Source organism: Syngnathus floridae, chromosome 17 (genome assembly GCF_059516105.1).
Source record: "Syngnathus floridae isolate MCC-2025c chromosome 17, RoL_Sflo_1.0, whole genome shotgun sequence".
In the NCBI taxonomy this organism is placed as follows: Eukaryota; Metazoa; Chordata; class Actinopteri; order Syngnathiformes; family Syngnathidae; genus Syngnathus; species Syngnathus floridae.
In genome coordinates this window covers 3,475,724-3,492,597 of record NC_142429.1, presented here as the reverse complement: position 1 = coordinate 3,492,597, position 16,874 = coordinate 3,475,724, and the positions used below count along the sequence as shown (strand labels likewise).

The 16,874-nt window shown below is 50.4% G+C and overlaps 2 protein-coding genes and 1 long non-coding RNA gene across 16 annotated transcripts in view; 2 read left to right on the top strand and 1 right to left on the bottom strand.

The window, feature by feature from the left end:
• The window catches only part of LOC148383237 (protein sidekick-2-like), a 32,646-nt gene extending 23,146 nt beyond the window's left edge, over nucleotides 1-9,500 (top strand). For 4 of the 6 annotated variants that reach the window (XM_088356576.1, XM_088356575.1, XM_088356578.1 and 1 more), the window contains 17 exons: nucleotides 2,454-2,648; nucleotides 2,714-2,915; nucleotides 3,072-3,175; nucleotides 3,334-3,404; nucleotides 3,468-3,603; nucleotides 4,057-4,113; nucleotides 4,311-4,412; nucleotides 4,474-4,589; nucleotides 4,886-5,072; nucleotides 5,287-5,424; nucleotides 5,914-6,075; nucleotides 6,170-6,295; nucleotides 6,452-6,616; nucleotides 6,686-6,826; nucleotides 7,371-7,506; nucleotides 8,071-8,200; nucleotides 8,435-9,500. In XM_088356576.1, coding sequence (XP_088212702.1) covers nucleotides 2,454-2,648; nucleotides 2,714-2,915; nucleotides 3,072-3,175; nucleotides 3,334-3,404; nucleotides 3,468-3,603; nucleotides 4,057-4,113; nucleotides 4,311-4,412; nucleotides 4,474-4,589; nucleotides 4,886-5,072; nucleotides 5,287-5,424; nucleotides 5,914-6,075; nucleotides 6,170-6,295; nucleotides 6,452-6,616; nucleotides 6,686-6,826; nucleotides 7,371-7,506; nucleotides 8,071-8,200; nucleotides 8,435-8,830 — 2,564 coding nt within the window. In that variant the 3' untranslated portion in view covers nucleotides 8,831-9,500. The remainder of the gene's footprint in view (nucleotides 1-2,453; nucleotides 2,649-2,713; nucleotides 2,916-3,071; nucleotides 3,176-3,333; nucleotides 3,405-3,467; nucleotides 3,604-4,056; nucleotides 4,114-4,310; nucleotides 4,413-4,473; nucleotides 4,590-4,885; nucleotides 5,073-5,286; nucleotides 5,425-5,913; nucleotides 6,076-6,169; nucleotides 6,296-6,451; nucleotides 6,617-6,685; nucleotides 6,827-7,370; nucleotides 7,507-8,070; nucleotides 8,201-8,434) is intronic. The other 2 variants (XM_088356577.1, XR_015853179.1) reach the window with 2 other exon arrangements.
• On the bottom strand, nucleotides 1,957-7,580 carry LOC148383238 (uncharacterized). Of its 4 annotated transcripts, none has more exons than XR_015853184.1 (8): nucleotides 6,843-7,580; nucleotides 6,605-6,777; nucleotides 6,204-6,387; nucleotides 5,568-6,089; nucleotides 5,261-5,503; nucleotides 3,842-3,978; nucleotides 3,721-3,772; nucleotides 1,957-3,613 (listed from the first exon to the last, which is right to left on the bottom strand). It is a non-coding gene; the product is annotated as an uncharacterized LOC148383238 (long non-coding RNA). The 4 variants fall into 4 exon arrangements; XR_015853183.1 differs by having other exon boundaries at nucleotides 5,261-5,724; nucleotides 5,809-6,089; XR_015853185.1 differs by having other exon boundaries at nucleotides 5,261-5,672; nucleotides 5,809-6,089.
• Nucleotides 9,501-11,658: 2,158 nt separating the features above from the next.
• On the top strand, nucleotides 11,659-15,625 carry LOC148383236 (cdc42 effector protein 4-like). Of its 6 annotated transcripts, XM_088356581.1 has the most exons (4): nucleotides 11,673-11,754; nucleotides 11,873-11,956; nucleotides 12,949-13,143; nucleotides 13,702-15,625. In XM_088356581.1, exon 4 carries the CDS (start codon nucleotides 13,762-13,764, stop codon nucleotides 14,689-14,691), a length of 930 nt encoding a protein of 309 aa, XP_088212707.1. In that variant the 5' UTR covers nucleotides 11,673-11,754; nucleotides 11,873-11,956; nucleotides 12,949-13,143; nucleotides 13,702-13,761; the 3' UTR covers nucleotides 14,692-15,625. The 6 variants fall into 6 exon arrangements, with proteins under 6 accessions (XP_088212709.1, XP_088212707.1, XP_088212708.1 ...); XM_088356583.1 differs by lacking the exon at nucleotides 12,949-13,143 and having other exon boundaries at nucleotides 11,659-11,708; XM_088356582.1 differs by lacking the exon at nucleotides 12,949-13,143.
• Nucleotides 15,626-16,874: the final 1,249 nt, after the last annotated feature.

The window sequence follows — 16,874 nt, the reverse complement described above, 5'->3', positions numbered from 1 at the left end:
TAACTAAGGTCACTTCCGGTTTATTCGGGGTCACTTCCAGTTTGATTTGAGATACTTCCGGTTCATTCTGTGTTCATTGGGGCACTTCAGGGTCAATCCAAGATGGTCGCCACACTGGAAGTGAGGGTCAAGGGAATGAATATGGTAAGCATAAGGTGAACAAAGTGAATAAAGTTGGAATGGGTTGAATCGGTTGAACAATGTAGAAATTAGAGTAGAAAAACAGAATGTTGGAGAATTTGGTTGAATTTCAAATTTGGAATTTTTGGTAAGTAGGAAGTTGTGGAATATGTAGGCAAAAGATGAGTTGAAAGTTGGAATGGGTTGAATCGGTTGAACAATGTAGAAATTAGAGTAGAAAAATGAAATTTTGAAAAATTTGGTTAAATTTCAAATTTGCAATTTTTGGTAAATGGGAAGTTGTGGAATGGGTAGGCAAAAGATGAACAGTTGAAAGTTGGAATGAGTTGAATCGGTCGAAAAATGTAGAAATTAGAGTAGAAAAACAAAATTTTGGAGAATTTGGTTGAATTCCAAATTTGAAAATTTGGAATTTTTTGTGAATTAGAAGTTGTGGAATAGGTAGAAAAAAGATGAACAGTTGAAAGTTGGAATGGGTTGAATCGGTTGAAAAACGTAGAAGTGTTCAAGGGTTCAAGGCAGAGGACTTGGATGCAGAGTGTTACTAACGAGGATTTATTCCAATTGGTGGGAGACAGGAAACAACAACTCAAAGCGCCTCTTACCGAGGGAAACCAAGGGGCAAAAAGTACTAACAAAAGACGTCGCACTCAGGCGAGACAAAAAAGGGAGTATCTCTACTGGTACATAACCATGTGGCAAAAAGGACTAACAAAAGGCGTCGCACTCAGGCGAGACAAAAAAGGGAGTATATCTTACCGGTTCTCTTAGCTCAAGGAATCGCTGGTGGTCGGGACGGGGCAAGACACACTGGCACAAGACAAGGGGAAGACACGGACTAAATACACACAAAAGGGCGGGGACACAGGTGCAGACAATTAGGCCAAATGACACAGGTGCACACAATCGGGATCAGGGAATACAAGACAACAGAAGCACAGAGGAAGGAGCCATGAACTGAAACGAGAGAGTTGACAAAATAAAACAGGAAGTGAAACTATGATACAAGACAAGACAACAACAACCCGAATAAGCATGGCAGCATGACAAGAAGTTAGAGTAGAAAAACGAGATTTTGAAGAATTTGGTTGAATTTCAAATTTGAAAATTTGGAATATTTAGTGGGTGAGAAGTTGTGGAATAGGCAGGCAAAAGATGAACAGTTTTAAGGTTGGAATGGGTCTAATCGGTTGAAAAATGTAGAAATTAGACGTGAAAAACGAAATTTCGTGAAATTTTGTCGAAAATTTAAAACTGAAAACGTGAATTTTTTTAATTTGGCAATTTTGGGAATATCTAGAATCTTTCCGAATGTGATTCGAATGTGCTGAATGATGTGAATTTCAAATTGGAACGACGTAAATGTGAAATGTCGAATGTGCCATTAAGAATGAATGGGGAAAAAATTGTAGTAAATTTGTGAATTTTGCGAAAACGGAAAATTTTCGGAACAAAAAAAAATGGAAGCACTCATCTCGTTCAAGGCCATCACCTTCACACAATAATAATAGAGAATGGTGTAGAATAACATATGTGTGAAGGCCATCGCCTTCACACAATAATAATAATAATAATAATAAATGACAGGAATAACAATAGTGTGAAGGTCTTCACCTTCACACTAATAAAGGACAGCAATAACAATTGTGTAAAGGTCTTCACCTTCACAGTAATAATAAAGGACAGCAATAACAGTAGTGTGAAAGTCTTCATCTTCACACTAATAAAGAACAGCAATAACCATAGTGTGAAGGTCTTCACCTTCACACTAATAATAATAATAATAATAATAATAGAGAATGGTGTACAATAACATGTGTGAAGGCCATCGCCTTCACACAATAATAATAATAGAGAATGGTGTAGAATAACATATGTGTGAAGGCCATCGCCTTCACACAATAATAATAATAGAGGATAGTGTAGAATAACATATGTGTGAAGGCCATCGCCTTCAAACAATAATAATAATAATAATAGAGAATGGTGTAGAACAGTGGTTCCCAAACTTTTTCAGAGTAGCGCCCCCTTGGCTCCCCAGTGAATTCCTAGCGCCCCCGCTTAATAATAATAATAAAGGACAGGAATAACAATAGTGTGAAGGTGAAGACCTAATAATAATAAGAAAGTGAGTGGTGTAGAATAACATATGTGTGAAGGCCATCGCCTTCACACAATAATAATAGAGAATGGAGTAGAATAACATATGCGTGAAGGCCATCGCCTTCACACAATCAAAGATTTTCAAAGATCATGTTGAATGAGGGAAGAAAGTAATGTTTATTCGAGGATCTTTCTGCTGGTCCTTGCAGCCTATCAGATCACGTACAGAGGCAACTCGTCGGTGAGCAGCGGCGCCACCGTCAATGTACTGAGCCCAAGCGCGCGGCAGTACGTGGCGGCGGGACTCAAGCCCGAAACGGCGTACGTCTTTGGCCTCAGCGCACAAACGCGGAAAGGCTGGGGCGAAGCTGCTGAGGCCTTGGTGGTCACCACGGAAAAACGAGGTGAGCTCCTGCAGCTTCCAAAAGAAAGGAAGAGCGCAATTCACTCACGCCGGTGTTTCGGTCAGCCCGACCCCAACCCACGGGCCGACCCGTGGCGCCACAACGGGAAGTGCGCGCTCGCCGAGTGCTGCTGACGTGGGAGCCGGGCAGCGACGGGCTCTCCCCAGTGCGCTACTACACGGTGCAGTATCGAGAGCTGCCAGGAAACAACTGGACGATGCACTCCGCCTCCGTCAGCCACCAGATCAAGGCCTACTCAGTGGACAGGTGCCTCGTTGTCTTTTGTTCTCATGTTTTGGCGGACGGTAAATTCAAAGAAGCTGTCATGGTGTGAGGACTTTTTTGTCTTGGCATTGCTCCTAATGACAAATTACTGCATGCGAGTCGAAGTAGAGTTGAGTTGAATGAAGTTCTTCTTGAAAGGTTGAAGCCCTTCACGTCGTACCAGTTTCGTGTAAAGGCCACCAATGACATTGGAGACAGCGAGTACAGTCAGGAGAGTGAGGCCGTCACCACGCTGCAGGATGGTGAGAGCCCGCATCGACCGCTGCCGTTGTCGTCCTCACCAAGAGAAAGACTACCGTTCTGGCTGGCACCAATGAATTTCAAATGACATGCAAAAGAAGCAGAGCAGGGTTCCCCAAAGTGATAAGCATGTGTCTTTTCTTTTTGTTTACACATGCAGCACCAGACAAAGCCCCGACTATTCTGTCTGTAACACCGCACAGCACCACATCCGTGCTGCTCCGCTGGCAGGTAGTGCGAGTCGTAATTAAGCCCTTAATTTTGGATTGTGATGGTGACGCTGCGTGTCCGTAGTCTCCCTCTGAGGATCACATTAACGGCATCCTGCTGGGATTCCGTCTCCGCTACAGAGAGTTGCGCTACGAGCGCCTGCAAAGCTTCACGCTGCATGCCGCCAACAGCCCATCCCCCAGCTGGGCCCATCTCATTGGTGAGCAAGCCTTCAAAGTCGTACAAGGAAAAAAGAACCTCAAGTCATGCAAAACTTGTGATGACACCTTTGAGCTACGTGAAGGTTTTCTTAGCAGATACGGAGGAAGAAACTCACTCTGAACACAGCTGACATGGCTCTTTTACACAAGTTCTTGCTGACGTCGGTCCTATGAGAGAAATTGGCTTCAATCGTCGGTATTCCAATCGCAAATCTTGAACGTGATCATTGGACATACCCGTTGTTTTTTGGGGGGGAGATTTTCGCCATTCGGGGAGGTAAAGTTGCTCCTAACGCACCACAGGATCATCTTTTAGAGAGAATCCATCTTAGGCTAAAGGCGGTGAAATGACTCCAAATGGCCCATAGTGGTTCCTTTGGAAAGAAGTCCACATTTTGACAACCTTGTGAGCAAGCAGGCCAAGTGCGTTTGTTCTCTTCTTCTTCCTGCAGCTCCCTACAGCATCAGGAACCTGAGCCAATCCTCCCTCACCCAGTACGAACTTGACCGTAAGTTTGAAATCCCCGCCCCTCTCCCCTCCTCCGTCCATTTACGTGCTGTCGACTGTATTTCATTGCCTACACAGTTGTTGATTCTCATTCATGTACGTGACTTTAATCTCCACTCTCGTCATTATTTTCCAATGATTTTTTTAACCCATATCACCAGTCTACCTCGACCTTTTTAATCTCGGCTCTTCTCCTAGATCTGAGTCAACACAAGCGGTACGAGATCCGAATGAGCGTGTACAACGCAGTGGGGGAGGGTCCGAGCAGCACCCCGCAGGAGGTCTTTGTGGGCGAAGCAGGTATGTCTTCTCTCGTCATGCTTTTTCCTCTTTGCACATTTGTGACTGCGCAATGTTGTAGTCCCAACAGCGTCGCCCCAGAATGTAGTGGTCCAGTCCACTGCCGCCACCCAGCTGGATGTTGCGTGGGACCCTCCACCGGCGGATACGCAGAATGGCGACCTACAAGGTTACAAGGTAGCAGCTCCACGTCCGGCTCCAAATTGGCCATCTTGCATGGTTCCCTCCTTGGCTCGCAACATTTGTTGCGAACGGCACATATTGGCTTCTGAGGTCAGGGTTCTTATGAAGATTTTGCCAAGTTTGTTAGAAGCAAAATCTTTTCCAACATTTGAAATAGAACTGTGATTTGGGGCTTGGTTTGCTCAAATTTAGCATTTGTTTGTATGCCAAGCTTTGGAAATTGTCATGGAAATTGAAGAGCAATTTTCCAGCCGATTCCTGTTGTGCCTCTTCTCTTTGACGGGCGGCAGATTTACTTTTGGGAGTTTCCGCTGCAGAACGAGACGGAGCGCCTGCGCACGGTCTTTGTGCCTGAGCTGGGCGTGAAGCTGAAGAACTTGACAGGCTACACCACTTACATGGTCAGCGTTGCCGCCTTCAACGCGGCTGGCGACGGGCCCCGTTCGCTGCCTACTAGAGGGCGCACTCAGCAAGCAGGTAACTCTCGTGGCAAGATTGATTTGCTCGTGTCTTTTCACGCCTGACTGGCTCACACGCTCCAGAGAGCCAAGTCACTTTTGCACTTTTCGCCTGGATTCAATGATCAATATCTTGGACTTTTCTCATATGGACCAAAACGTGTTTTGTGCATGGGTGCACTTGGTTGAATATTGATATTTGCTCACCATGTTTTGATTGTCTCATCTGCAAGCCCCCGGCCCTCCCAGCTTCATCCACTTTGGCGAGCTCACCACCACTTCGGTCAACGTGTCGTGGGGCGAGCCTGAGCAGGCCAACGGCGTCGTGGAGGGCTACCGCCTGGTCCACGAGCCATGCGTTCCGGTTGATGGTGAGGAATTCGCCAAGTCCCCTGCCATTGAGCGCCTCTCCGGCTCGTGTCGTCTTGTAAAACACCTGTGCTGCTCACACTTTGCACAGACACAGAGCACATGCAGGCGGCACACAGCGGAGAATATTGACGGATTCTCTTACCAATGCACGCGTGGTCACATATCATGCGGCTCGCCTGCTCTCAATGGGGGGAACACGACTAATGGTCACTCCGGTGCGGCCAGCTGAACCAGATTGCAAACTCATCTTGGGGCAGAGATGCAATGCTGAGCTGAGCTGAGCAGCGCTGAAGCCATAGCTGGCAACAATTATCTTCTTTAGACGGCCAACTCCTGTAGCTGAAACTGGGTTGCACGCCGAACAGGGTGCTTCTCAGTCCTACCTGCACCTGTCATATGGCCCGGCCGTGGCATAGAGTCCATAAATGCCCACTTGCGCACGTTTGAGCAGAACGCAGCCTCTCCAGACTCCTCTGCTTGCTCTCCAGGTGTCAGTAAGATAGTGACAGTGGACGTGAAAGGTGGCGCTCCCCTGTGGCTGAAAATCAAGGACCTGGCCGACGGCGTCACCTACAATTTCCGCATCCGCGCCAAAACGCTCACCTACGGGCCCGAGGCGGAGGCCAACATCACCACGGGGCCCGGAGAGGGTATGCCGCCTTTTCTAAAAAAAAAAAAAAAAAAAAAAAAAAAAAAGGTCTTGCCAGCATGTTCTCAAATAAACCCCCCCTCCTCCTCCCCAAGGAGCACCGGGCCCTCCGGAAGAACTCTTTCTTACCCGCTCCGGCTCCGCCCTCACGATGCACTGGAGCGGTGGCGATCAAGGCCGCGCGCCCGTCACGCGATACGTCATTGAATCGAGGCCGTCTGGTAAGACAAGAGACTTCCAAAGAATGCCTTTGCCACAATTAAATTGGTCAGCAGTGTAGTCAGCAGCGTATTTCCTTGGCAAGGCCTGTGCCCTAGAAAAGCCAACAACATGCGTGTGTTTGACCATTAGCAAATATGATGGATGTTGTGTTCAAGATGAAGGTTTGTGGGACATCTTCATCAAAGACATCCCCAAAGAAGTCACATCATACACACTCAACCTGGACCTGCTGCGAGAAGGCGTCAGCTACGATTTCCGTGTCATCGCTGTCAATGACTACGGCTACGGCTCACCCAGCCTGCCCTCACCCTCCGTCTCAGGCAAGCCGCATGACCGGAGCGGCAGGCAGCTCATCTCGTGGACCTTGTTGGACCTTGATTGTTTTCCAGCCCACAAAGTGTCGCCCTTCTACGAGGAGTGGTGGTTCCTGGTGGTCATCGCGCTGGTGGGCCTCATCTTCATCCTGCTGCTGGTTTTTGTCCTGATCATCCGCGGACAGAGTCAAAAATACAGCCAGAAGACTGATTCAGGTAAAAATTCACTCGCCTTTCCGCCCTTGCTTCTTCACCTTTCTCCAACATTGGAGTCGGTCAATTACCATCCGCTGTAAGCCCGGAGCCTCAACCTAAGCGCCCGCGCGCATCTGTGTGCGGTGTGTGTGCGCCTCACTCAAAGTCAGCCGGAGAGGTTCACCGGAGTGGCCGCTGTGGCGGCGGATGAATGCATGGTCTTGGAAAGAAAACTTGCCGACAATTTTCCCATCTCTGCCATTTATGACGGATTGGAGAGAAATCAACAGCGGGCCGGAACGGCGGGAACCTAGTCCTTCCTCGACATTTTAGCTAGCAAACAAAGTGGCGTGGATCGGACCAGTGTTCGGCCTTGAACCCACCGTCCACCCTACCCCGGCGACCGCTTTTGAACCGGTTTGCCCGCCCATCCGGCTGAGCTTTCTAGTAGACGCGGTGTGCATCAAGTCCCCAAAAGTATGCGCGAGGGTGAACAAGGCAGGGAAGAGAACGCTCTTCAAGTCACACAGTCAATCCAGTTAATCCCCTACCCCTCTTATTCAAGGCAACTGCACGACACTGCCACTTAGCCATGGTGAGATGGTACGCCTGGACGAGGGCCGCTTCCCCTCGTTGGAGCGCAACAACCGACGCCTCTCGGTCAAAAACTCCTTTTGTCGCAAGAACGGCATCTACACACGGTCAGTCGCTTGAACTCGTTTCCTGCATTCACTGCACTTTAAAGCGCTCCAGCCTGCTGCTGTAGTCTTTGCGAATGAGCAAGAGACACAGAGAGAGAGCGGGCGGGGCTCGCTGGGGTGGGTTGGGGGATCTCCCTACGGGATACTTGAAAGGGGGGAGGGACAGAGGCGCGAGCTCCTGCATGCTCCAACCAAGACGAAGCTTTTAAATAATTCAGAGTTTGTTGTTGTGGCGTGATCTTGCCATATGCTTATCTTCCGCCGTGTTTTTTGCCTTCAGTCTGCCCACTCGAGTCATCCCTTTGCCTAAAAGGAGACAGCTTCTTAAGATCACTGTCAAGTCCCTGCTTTCCATGGCGGTCAAGCCGCTCTGCTTTAACAATGCATCTTGCCTTTCATCCGTCATGTGTGAGCGCTGTCTGTTGCAGAACCGACTTATGTGTGTGCTACTCGAGTAGGAAAAGGAGGATTATGGCAAGATCCCATTTTACATATGAGCCGCTATATCCGCACTGCACCGCTCGGTCTTCCCGCCGTCTGCCTACTCGGCTTCTCGCATGCCAGGTCGCCGCCGAGGCCCAGTCCCGGAAGTCTGCAGTATTCCGACGAGGACGTGAGCGCCAAATACAACGACCTCGTTCCGGCAGAGAGCGGCAGCCTGACGGAGAAGCCCTCCGAGATCTCAGATTCTCAGGTGAGCTACAGGAAGCACGCCTACTGAGCGGGCAATGGTATGGGTTGGGGGGGGAAGCCCTCAGCAACATAGATGCACACTCCAAAGAGCGACTCATATCCTATCGGGTCCAGACACAGCGAGCGCTGAACATTTTTTATCGTGTCGGTTGAGTCGATTCTTTTGGGTTAGTTGGTTGAAGCCCACCAATTTGGAGGAGCAGACACAAATGGGCTTGTACTTTCGACGCTGCAGGGAAGCGACAGCGAGTACGAGATGGAGCAGAGCCGGCAGAAGACGCACTCCTTTGTCAGCCACTACATCAGCGACCCCGCCTACTACAACTCGTGGCGGCGTCAGCCCAAGGGAGTGTCCCAGCCGCCGGCGTACAGCTACTCGCGGGCCGTTCCCCCGGCAGAGCAGGAGTCGCCACAGCAGCCGCCTCCCGTGCCCCCGCTTCCGCCTCTACTCCCGTCCCCACGTCCTCAGGGCCAGGGCGGCCTCTTCAGGCCCAAAGGAAGCCGAACTCCCACCCCGCTGTCCTTGGAAGCCCCCAGCCAGCACGCCGCCCTCTACCGGCCCCCCAGCAGCCTGGGCTGCGCCGCCAACTCACCACCGCCACCCTCCGCCGGCTTCTCCTCTTTTGTTTGACGCGGTCTGACAAGATGCCACCCCAAGAACCACTCTTTTGTTTCTCATCTTTGACATGGCAGGCGCCTTTCTCCTCTGCCAAGCGGGCGTTCGGGTGTGTGTTCGTGCTGTGCTTCATCAATGTGATGTTTGGTTCATGGAAAGAATTTGACTTGTCACTCCAGAATGTTCTATTGAAATGCAGAGAGAGCTTTAAGGACACAAGATAAAAAGGACACACGAGGGTGTGAAACAGACTGTGACCTGCTTGACCCCCTTGTTTTCTCACTCAGCCTGATCGTTGTGGTTAGGCTATGTACTTGTCTCTGATTGTTTAGCGCCTCTTTATACGAATACGCCTTGAACTGACTTGCCACATCAAGGCATGGTGGCGCCTTTTGCTGTTTTTTCTGGGACATGGTGCTGCTGGGCTGGGCATCTGTGTTGATTTGTGTGCAGCTGCAGAAGATAGTTATAGCAACTCTAACTTTTTGGGAAGATGTGTCTCTTTTAGCCGTTATATTCATCACAGACACTGACTGAAAGAGTAAAAGCACAAGTCACGGTGGAGCAGGCCATGTCAAACTTAGAGATACTGTATCGGAGGATTTGTGAGAATTTAGTAGGAAATGGTACAAAAGGTTACACATTCTTTGCCTCCCAAAACTGCTCAATAAAAATGTAATTATAATTTTTTGGCACCAGCAAGTGAGTGTATTACATTCGAGCGACATAAAATCGACTTTGCGTGGCAATATTACGTACGCGCGAACTGGAAGCCGTGGCTGACGGGGGCTGTCCTCGGACTGTTGAGGGCCAGGGGCAAGGCTTTCAGAGCGGGGGATGAGGCTGGCTTGAGGACAGCGAGGGCCGACCTGTCCCGAGGCATCAAAGAAGCGAAGAAGGCGTTCTCGTGCAAGGTCTCCACCCACTTCAAGGACAGCAAGGACGCACGTAGCCTTTGGCGGGGCATTCAGACCATCACGGACTACAAGCCCGCGCCGAGGAGCTGTGAGGGCGACGTCCGTCTGCTGAACGATCTGAACCGCTTCTTTGCTCGCTTCGACGCCCAGAACAGCACTTGCCCGCTGAAGACCGCTCCCCCCCCACACGAGCAGCCCCTGCGCCTCTCTGCCGACGGTGTGAGGAGGGCGCTTGCCGCTATTGACACCCGTAAGGCGGCGGGCCCTGACAACATCCCGGGTCGAGCGCTGAAGGACTGCGCTGGGGAGCTGTCGGGTGTCTTCACGGACATCTTTAACGTTTCCCTGCAGCAGGCCGTCGTCCCCTCGTGTTTCAAGGCTGCCACCATCATACCTGTGCCGAAGAAACCTGCACCGTCCTGCTTCAATGACTACCGCCCTGTGGCACTGACGCCCATCATCATGAAGTGCTTTGAGCGGCTGGTCATGGAGCACATCAAGTCCGTTCTCCCCCCCACCATTGACCCTTTCCAGTTTGCGTACCGTGCCAAGCAGTCCTCTGAGGATGCCATCTGCTCTGCCCTCCACTCGGCCCTCACCCACCTGGAGAGAAAGGACTCATATGTGAGGTTGCTGTTTGTGGACTTCAGCTCTGCCTTCAACACCATTGTGCCGCAGCGTCTCATCTGCAAACTCGACGAGCTGGGCCTCAGTACCTCCCTCTGCAACTGGGTACTGGACTTCCTCTGTCAGAGGCCTCAGGTGGTGCGTGTTGGCGACAAAATCTCCGCCAGCATCACGCTGAGCACGGGGGCCCCCCAGGGCTGCGTGCTCAGTCCATTGCTCTTCACCCTGCTGACGCATGACTGCACTGCGACCTACAGCGACAACCGCATAGTGAAGTTTGCTGACGACACGACTCTGGTGGGTCTCATCACGAAGGGCGACGAGACTCGGTACAGGTCGGAAGTTGACCTTCTGACCACGTGGTGCAGGGACAACAACCTCCTGCTGAACGTCAATAAGACCAAGGAAATCATTGTTGACTTCCGGAAGGGTCACACAACACACCTGCCGCTGATCATCGACGGTGCTGTGGTGGAGAGGGTGAGCTGCACCAAGTTCCTGGGGGTGCACATCAGTGAGGACCTCTCCTGGTCCGCTAACACCTCGTCACTGGCAAAGAAAGCTCAGCGCCGCCTGTACTTCCTGCGGAAGCTCAGGTGTGCATGTGCTCCTCAGGCAGTCCTGTCTACATTCTACCGTGGCACCATTGAGAGCGTCCTCACCAGTTGCATCGCTGTCTGGGGTGGTAACTGCACTGAACAGAACTTGAAGGCCCTGCAGCGCATAGTGAATACGGCTGGTAAGATTATTGGTGCTTCGCTCCCCTCCCTGAAGGACATTTACACCTCCCATCTCGCCCGCAAGGCAACCTCGATTACCAGAGATGTGAGTCACCCGGCTCACTCTTTGTTTGACCTTCTGCCCTCTGGGAAGAGGTACAGGAGCCTGCGCTCCCGCACCACCAGACGCCAACAGCTTCTTTCTCCAGGCTGTTAGGGCCCTGAACTCGCTACCCCCTTCTGCGTAGCGTGCGGCACTGTTGCGCTATTTTCGGGAATGTCTGCTGTACGCGCACTTGCTCCTTTTTTTTTTTCCTGCTCCTCTTATTTATTTATTTATTGTTGTGTTATTTATTCATTATTTATTCAGCACGCTTTTGTTATACTTGTTTACTTGTTTGTCTGTTGTGAGCCATGTCTTGTCACCGTGGGATAGGGGGGAACGAAATTTCGGTTTCTTTGTGTGTCTTTGGCATGTGGAGAAATTGACAATAAAGCTGACTTTGACTTTCTTCAAGTGCCGTTTGTCTACTTATTACGACGTCGTTTGATTTCCGGGGCTCTGTATCTTTAAGGCGCGCTCCGAGGGGCACAGCCAAGCGATGCTGACTCAAACACGTACACACAAAAGTAAGACTTGAATTCTTGGTGTTACCGCAGCGGTGCTTTTCCTAGGGTACGTGACAGCTCCGCCAAGAAAGCCACTTACGTTCTACGCGGCATCGCTTCCTCTTCCCAGTGTCTATTTTGTGCTTTTTTTTTTTTTTTTTTTTTTTAAACGTCTCGTTTCACAGACCGACAGGCAGGAGGCGTGCAAGCCTCCCATCCTCCTCCCTTCCAATCTGCTGGGGGCCTCAACGTAGCAATGGGATGCTAAGGTAAGCGTGTTCATTGTTTAGCATTAAAACTGCTGTTTGACAGTTATTGGTTTTTTTTTCAAATGATGTCAAGTGTTGGGTTTGATCGCTTGGGTCCTGAAAAAGGGGCTTGGTGTGCGTGTGTGCGTGATACGCAGCTGATGCGCGCCTATGTGTGTGCGCGTGCGTGCGTAGGTGTGCGTGTGGCAGCTGATGCGTTTGGGCGGATCCCCTTATTGTTCCTCTGCCGGGACACTTCTTGCTTGCACGTCGTGTCGTACATTTAAAATCCTTCCGTCGGTCCGTTGGTTTAAATGGAATGTGTGCCAGTTTCTTATCCATTGGGAGGCGTTAATGCACTATTGTGATTACAGTAGAGTAAGTAAATGTAGCCCACGTGGCCTTTTGGGAAACCTATTTGGCTAGCAGAGAAATTTTCATTTGGTGAGTGGGAGCTCTCGCTGCGTCTGAGCGGCCGTGTTTCATCTGATGCGCTTCGTCACTCCGTCGATGCTTCGCCTCGCCACCGGGAGACAATGCTCTCGGCCTCCTCACCGTATTACCTTTGGGTCCTCAGAGCATACTTTGGGACGTTTGTCTGTGGACCAATTGGGTATAATATGTCTTGTCTCCACCGTGGGATAGTAGGAAACGCAATTTCGATCTCTTTGTAGGTCTTGACGTGAAGAAATTGACAATAAAGCAGACTTTGACGTCACTTGTCAGTGGTGGCCGCTGCGCATTTAAATGTACGAGGCTCGGCCGACCCGTGGGTTTAGCCTGCGAACCATCCTGCGCAGGTTTCCTCGTCTTCCGCTACAAATCGCCTCGGCTCGGTGCTTGTACTTTTTTTTCCGCTCGTGTGCTGGTTGCAGGCGGTGAGTGTGCGTGGCGTCCGGTTCTTTCGCATTCCGGAAAATACCAACATAAACGGTAAGCGCCTCCTGGGATGTGAGACATGGAGCATGCACGGCTTAGCTTGCGGGTGCAAGGAAACCTTGTTTTGTTTTTAGATATTTTCAGAAGCAACACAGTTGTTGTTGCAGCGGAATTGAAGCGAGACATCTTGCGTTGCTTGATGAGGGAATGTCAGAAGACCAGCTCGCCTGATACGAATGGGACCAAAACGCTACGACGTCAGATTTGAGAGACCGAGACGCCAGACGGCACCTTTCAGTGAGAGCGCATCGATAGGAAGTCCATATTATGTAGGTAGTTCAAGCTATTGCTTGGACGTTTTCTGCAGCATATTCATTCAGAGGAATTTGAGCCGACTGTAGAAACCAGTGTAGGTACTTGACGCAAGAGTGGAGCTGCCAATGTGAACTTTTTGACTGCCTTCTGATGTACTCTCCTTCACACGTACTTGTAGCTCAATGCTACAACGTTAACATTTTTCCCATCATGCCACAGGCTTTTGACTTGTGCATGTGTGAGTCAAAAGGCATTTTTTCAAATGATTTGGCCTGCCTTCTCTCAATATGTACGAAAATAGGGCCCGCTCTCAAATAGGACTTTGGAGCAACACAAGACGCGAGGATTTGCGAATTGTGAGCCTTTGACAATTTGGTCGGAAGCAGCCAAATTCTCAAGTCCCACACTACACGAGCCGGATGAGCGCTTAAGGCGGTAAAGTGTGGCCCTCATTTTGAAGGTTTACTCTTTGGTTGTCATTGCAGGTCCAGATGAGAGTTGTGGCCTATGTGCTTCCAAGCATGGCCCAAACTGGAGTGTGTTTGGTGTCACCCGTCATGTTGTCATTTCAGGTCCTCGCGGTGAGCGTTGAGGATTGTTGATTTTCGAGCAACAGCAAAGCCGCGGCCGCCATGCCCATCCTGAAGCAACCGGCATCTGGCTTCTCCCGGAAGAAGCAGCACTCCCGCAGCAACCTGAGCCGGGAGATGATCAGTGCGCCGCTGGGTGACTTCCGCCACACCATGCACGTGGGCCACAGCGGCAACGCTTTCGGAGACACCTCCTTCCTGGGCACGCGCTCAGGCCAGCCCACCACCAACTCGGCCTCCTTCCCCGGCTCCCCCCGTCCGGGATTGCTGTCGCGCGCTTTCCGCAGCAGCAAGCGCTTCCAGTCCACCACCCGCGTGGACCATCAGCGAGAGCTGTCCCCGCTGCTCTCAGAAGGATCGTCTCCTCATGTCAAGAGCGCCATGTCTTTGCCCTTCCTCAACGACGAGGACGGAGGCCACGGCGCGGCGGCCGGGACTCTGTCCCTGGGTCCTCTAAAGCGGCTTGGCGAAAGCGCTGCGTCGGCCGCCGGGGGTCGCTTCCCGGAGCAGGTGAAGCCAGGTTCTGAGGAGCTCCCTGAGAGGCGCGGAATGAAGTATGCCGAGTCGGTCACGTCCTTCCATGTGGACCTGGGCCCGTCCATGCTGGGGGACATCCTGGGTGTGATGGAGAAGGAGGACGTCAACCTCGAGGAAGGCAAGGGTGGCGAGGGCCGTACCTCCCCACTGCTTGGCGCCCACCATGAAGACAACGTGAGGAGGATGACGGTGCTGGAGAAGGAGGCGGAAGCGTGCTGGAGGACTGAGACGGGGGTGCCCCACAGCAGCCGCCGCACCCCGGAGTTCCTCCCCAAACACTTACGGCTCCCGGATAGCCGCTCCGTGTCCAGCTCGGGCTCGGCGGCCCGCTTGTACTCGGCCGACACGGACAGCACCAGCTTCAACGCTTCGCCTGAAGAGGAGAGCCACTTCTCGTCCTTCTTCGACGACGAAGATGATGAGATCCGCGTGTGAGAAATGCGAGCAACCCTCGAGAGCAGCTGTCGCGTGGAACCTTTTTGTCTCCTCGGACTCTTTGAATCCGAAACATTCCAGAAGAGGGCCTCTGAGAACAGAAAGGAAAAAAACGAGCCAGTATTTGATGTCACCGTGCCTCACAGTTGTGCGCATCTGGGTTTCATGTTCAAACCTCTGTTTGGGCGCATTTTCTACCAATCCAATTTTAGTAAGTCGCTTCATAACCATTAAGGGGCTTGTGCAAACGATTGAAAACTGGGGTGCCTGTATTAGAGCCGAATGTCACCCCGACTCTGTCACGGTGAACCCCCCCCCCCCCCACACACACACACACACACACACACAACTATTAACTTTACAAACATAGAGTAACTCTTTTGCTAACCAAAACAGCAACACCTTCCAAAACGCGTCCCCAGCGAATGAACATCTTGAATGAGGATGATGATGAGGTAATGAGGGTGTGGCCCTGTTAATTTTGCCCAATTTCTTTGTAGCGGTCATGTTCAAGGGCACATCGGCCGCAATGGTACTGGCACCACGCGAGACATTTTTCAGTAACTTGGTTCTACTTTTACTTGGTGTAACTTGGTGCTACTTGCTCACAGTGACTTGACTTTCTCTCATCGTTGTCATCATCATCTCGCTTCAGGCTCACCAGCGGGCCCAATGAAATGCAAACCTGTCTGTTACTTTTGCACTTGTTGTCTCTATGCAGAAGCAGCAATAGAAAACATTGGTGTGCGACTGCTGGAGTCATCACAGCTTGAGTGTCGCGTCATGTTTCCAAAAATGCAACAATTCCTTTTACCGTTGCCATGCAATGTGCCCAAATGTTGTTTCACCAAAATTGAATGGGAGCGCGTCCCTTCCAAATAGGTTTTACCTTCAACAGAATCATCACTAAATCACCCCAACACTTGGTACATCATTCAGGTTGTTTTAAGATTTTGTCTCAGTGAAAACGGGACATTTGTCTGAAGCCTTGGTAACTGCAGCTTTTTGTTGTTTTTGCAGTTTCCTGCAGAATGTGCCTGCTAGTAAGTATGAGTTCGTGTACGCAGAGTGAGTTGCACCTGCTAACCCTTACAAATTGTTACTCTTTAGCACAACCTTAATTCTAGTCACATGTTTTTTATCTGTGTCCCAGCAAAATCCAGCTTCTAACCATTGCTATATTGATGTGATCTAAGTCCCCCAGTGTCACAAAAAACGTGTGGCAGCCAACTCATTCAGTCATGATTAGAAACGTTGTTAGTTTAGTTTTTAACCAATCAGATGTAAGAATCAATACTCTCCACCATCCCGAAAGCTCCTCGTGATGTTGCCATTGTTCAGTCCTCTGATTGGTTTATCGGAGCTACTCGTTGCAGTTGGGAATAATTTGCAGGTGGGTGCAAGAAAGGACGAATAATAAAAACTTGGTGTTCTCAGGGGCGGCAGGGTGGAGCACTGGTTAGCATGTCCGCCCGACAGTTAAGAGGGTGAGGTTTCATTTCCACCTCCAGCCCTCCCTGTGTGGAGTCTGTATGTTCTCCCCGCGGCTGTGTGGGTTTTCTTCGGGCATTCCAGTTTCCCCTCCACCTCCCAAAAACATGCCTGGCAGCAGGCACTGGGAGATTTTTTCAAGCCAGGACTCAGTTATGTAACCAGGCCACCCTGTGGCCTTGCCCACACGTGCATGTTCACACCCACACTTAAATGCATGGGCACAAGCAAAATGCATTTGTGCGCACACACATGCGCACAATCATTCTTTGGGTTTTTTTGTGGGTGGTACCGGAAAAACAGATCAAAATCTCCGGAATGAGGGCGAGCAAAATAATCAAAAGGTCTCTCTGAGTCTGACTGTCTGTCTGTGTCCTGAGTTGGCCTTTCCCTTGCACTGCTCCCTGGACTTGTCTTGCCATCTGCTGGGAGTGTCAGAACAACCAGCATAATATATTATTGACAAGAACACATTTAAACAGTATCAAAAGAATGATATGGTTAAATATATGCTTTTTCCCCAAATGTTTTCTGCATAGTCATAGCCTATTCAATTCCATGTATTGATAGATGACTACTACATGTTTTCCAAGTTTCCCTCGTTAAACACACCTGATTCAAATGATCAGTTCATCCTCACGTTCTGCAGGAGCCTGATAATTGAATCAGGTGTGTTTAACGAGGGAAACTTG

What these genes read in the sequence shown, in the direction of transcription:
- LOC148383236 (XM_088356583.1), top strand. Translation starts at nt 13,762, where the DNA reads ATGCCCATCCTGAAGCAACCGGCATCTGGCTTCTCCCGGAAGAAGCAG.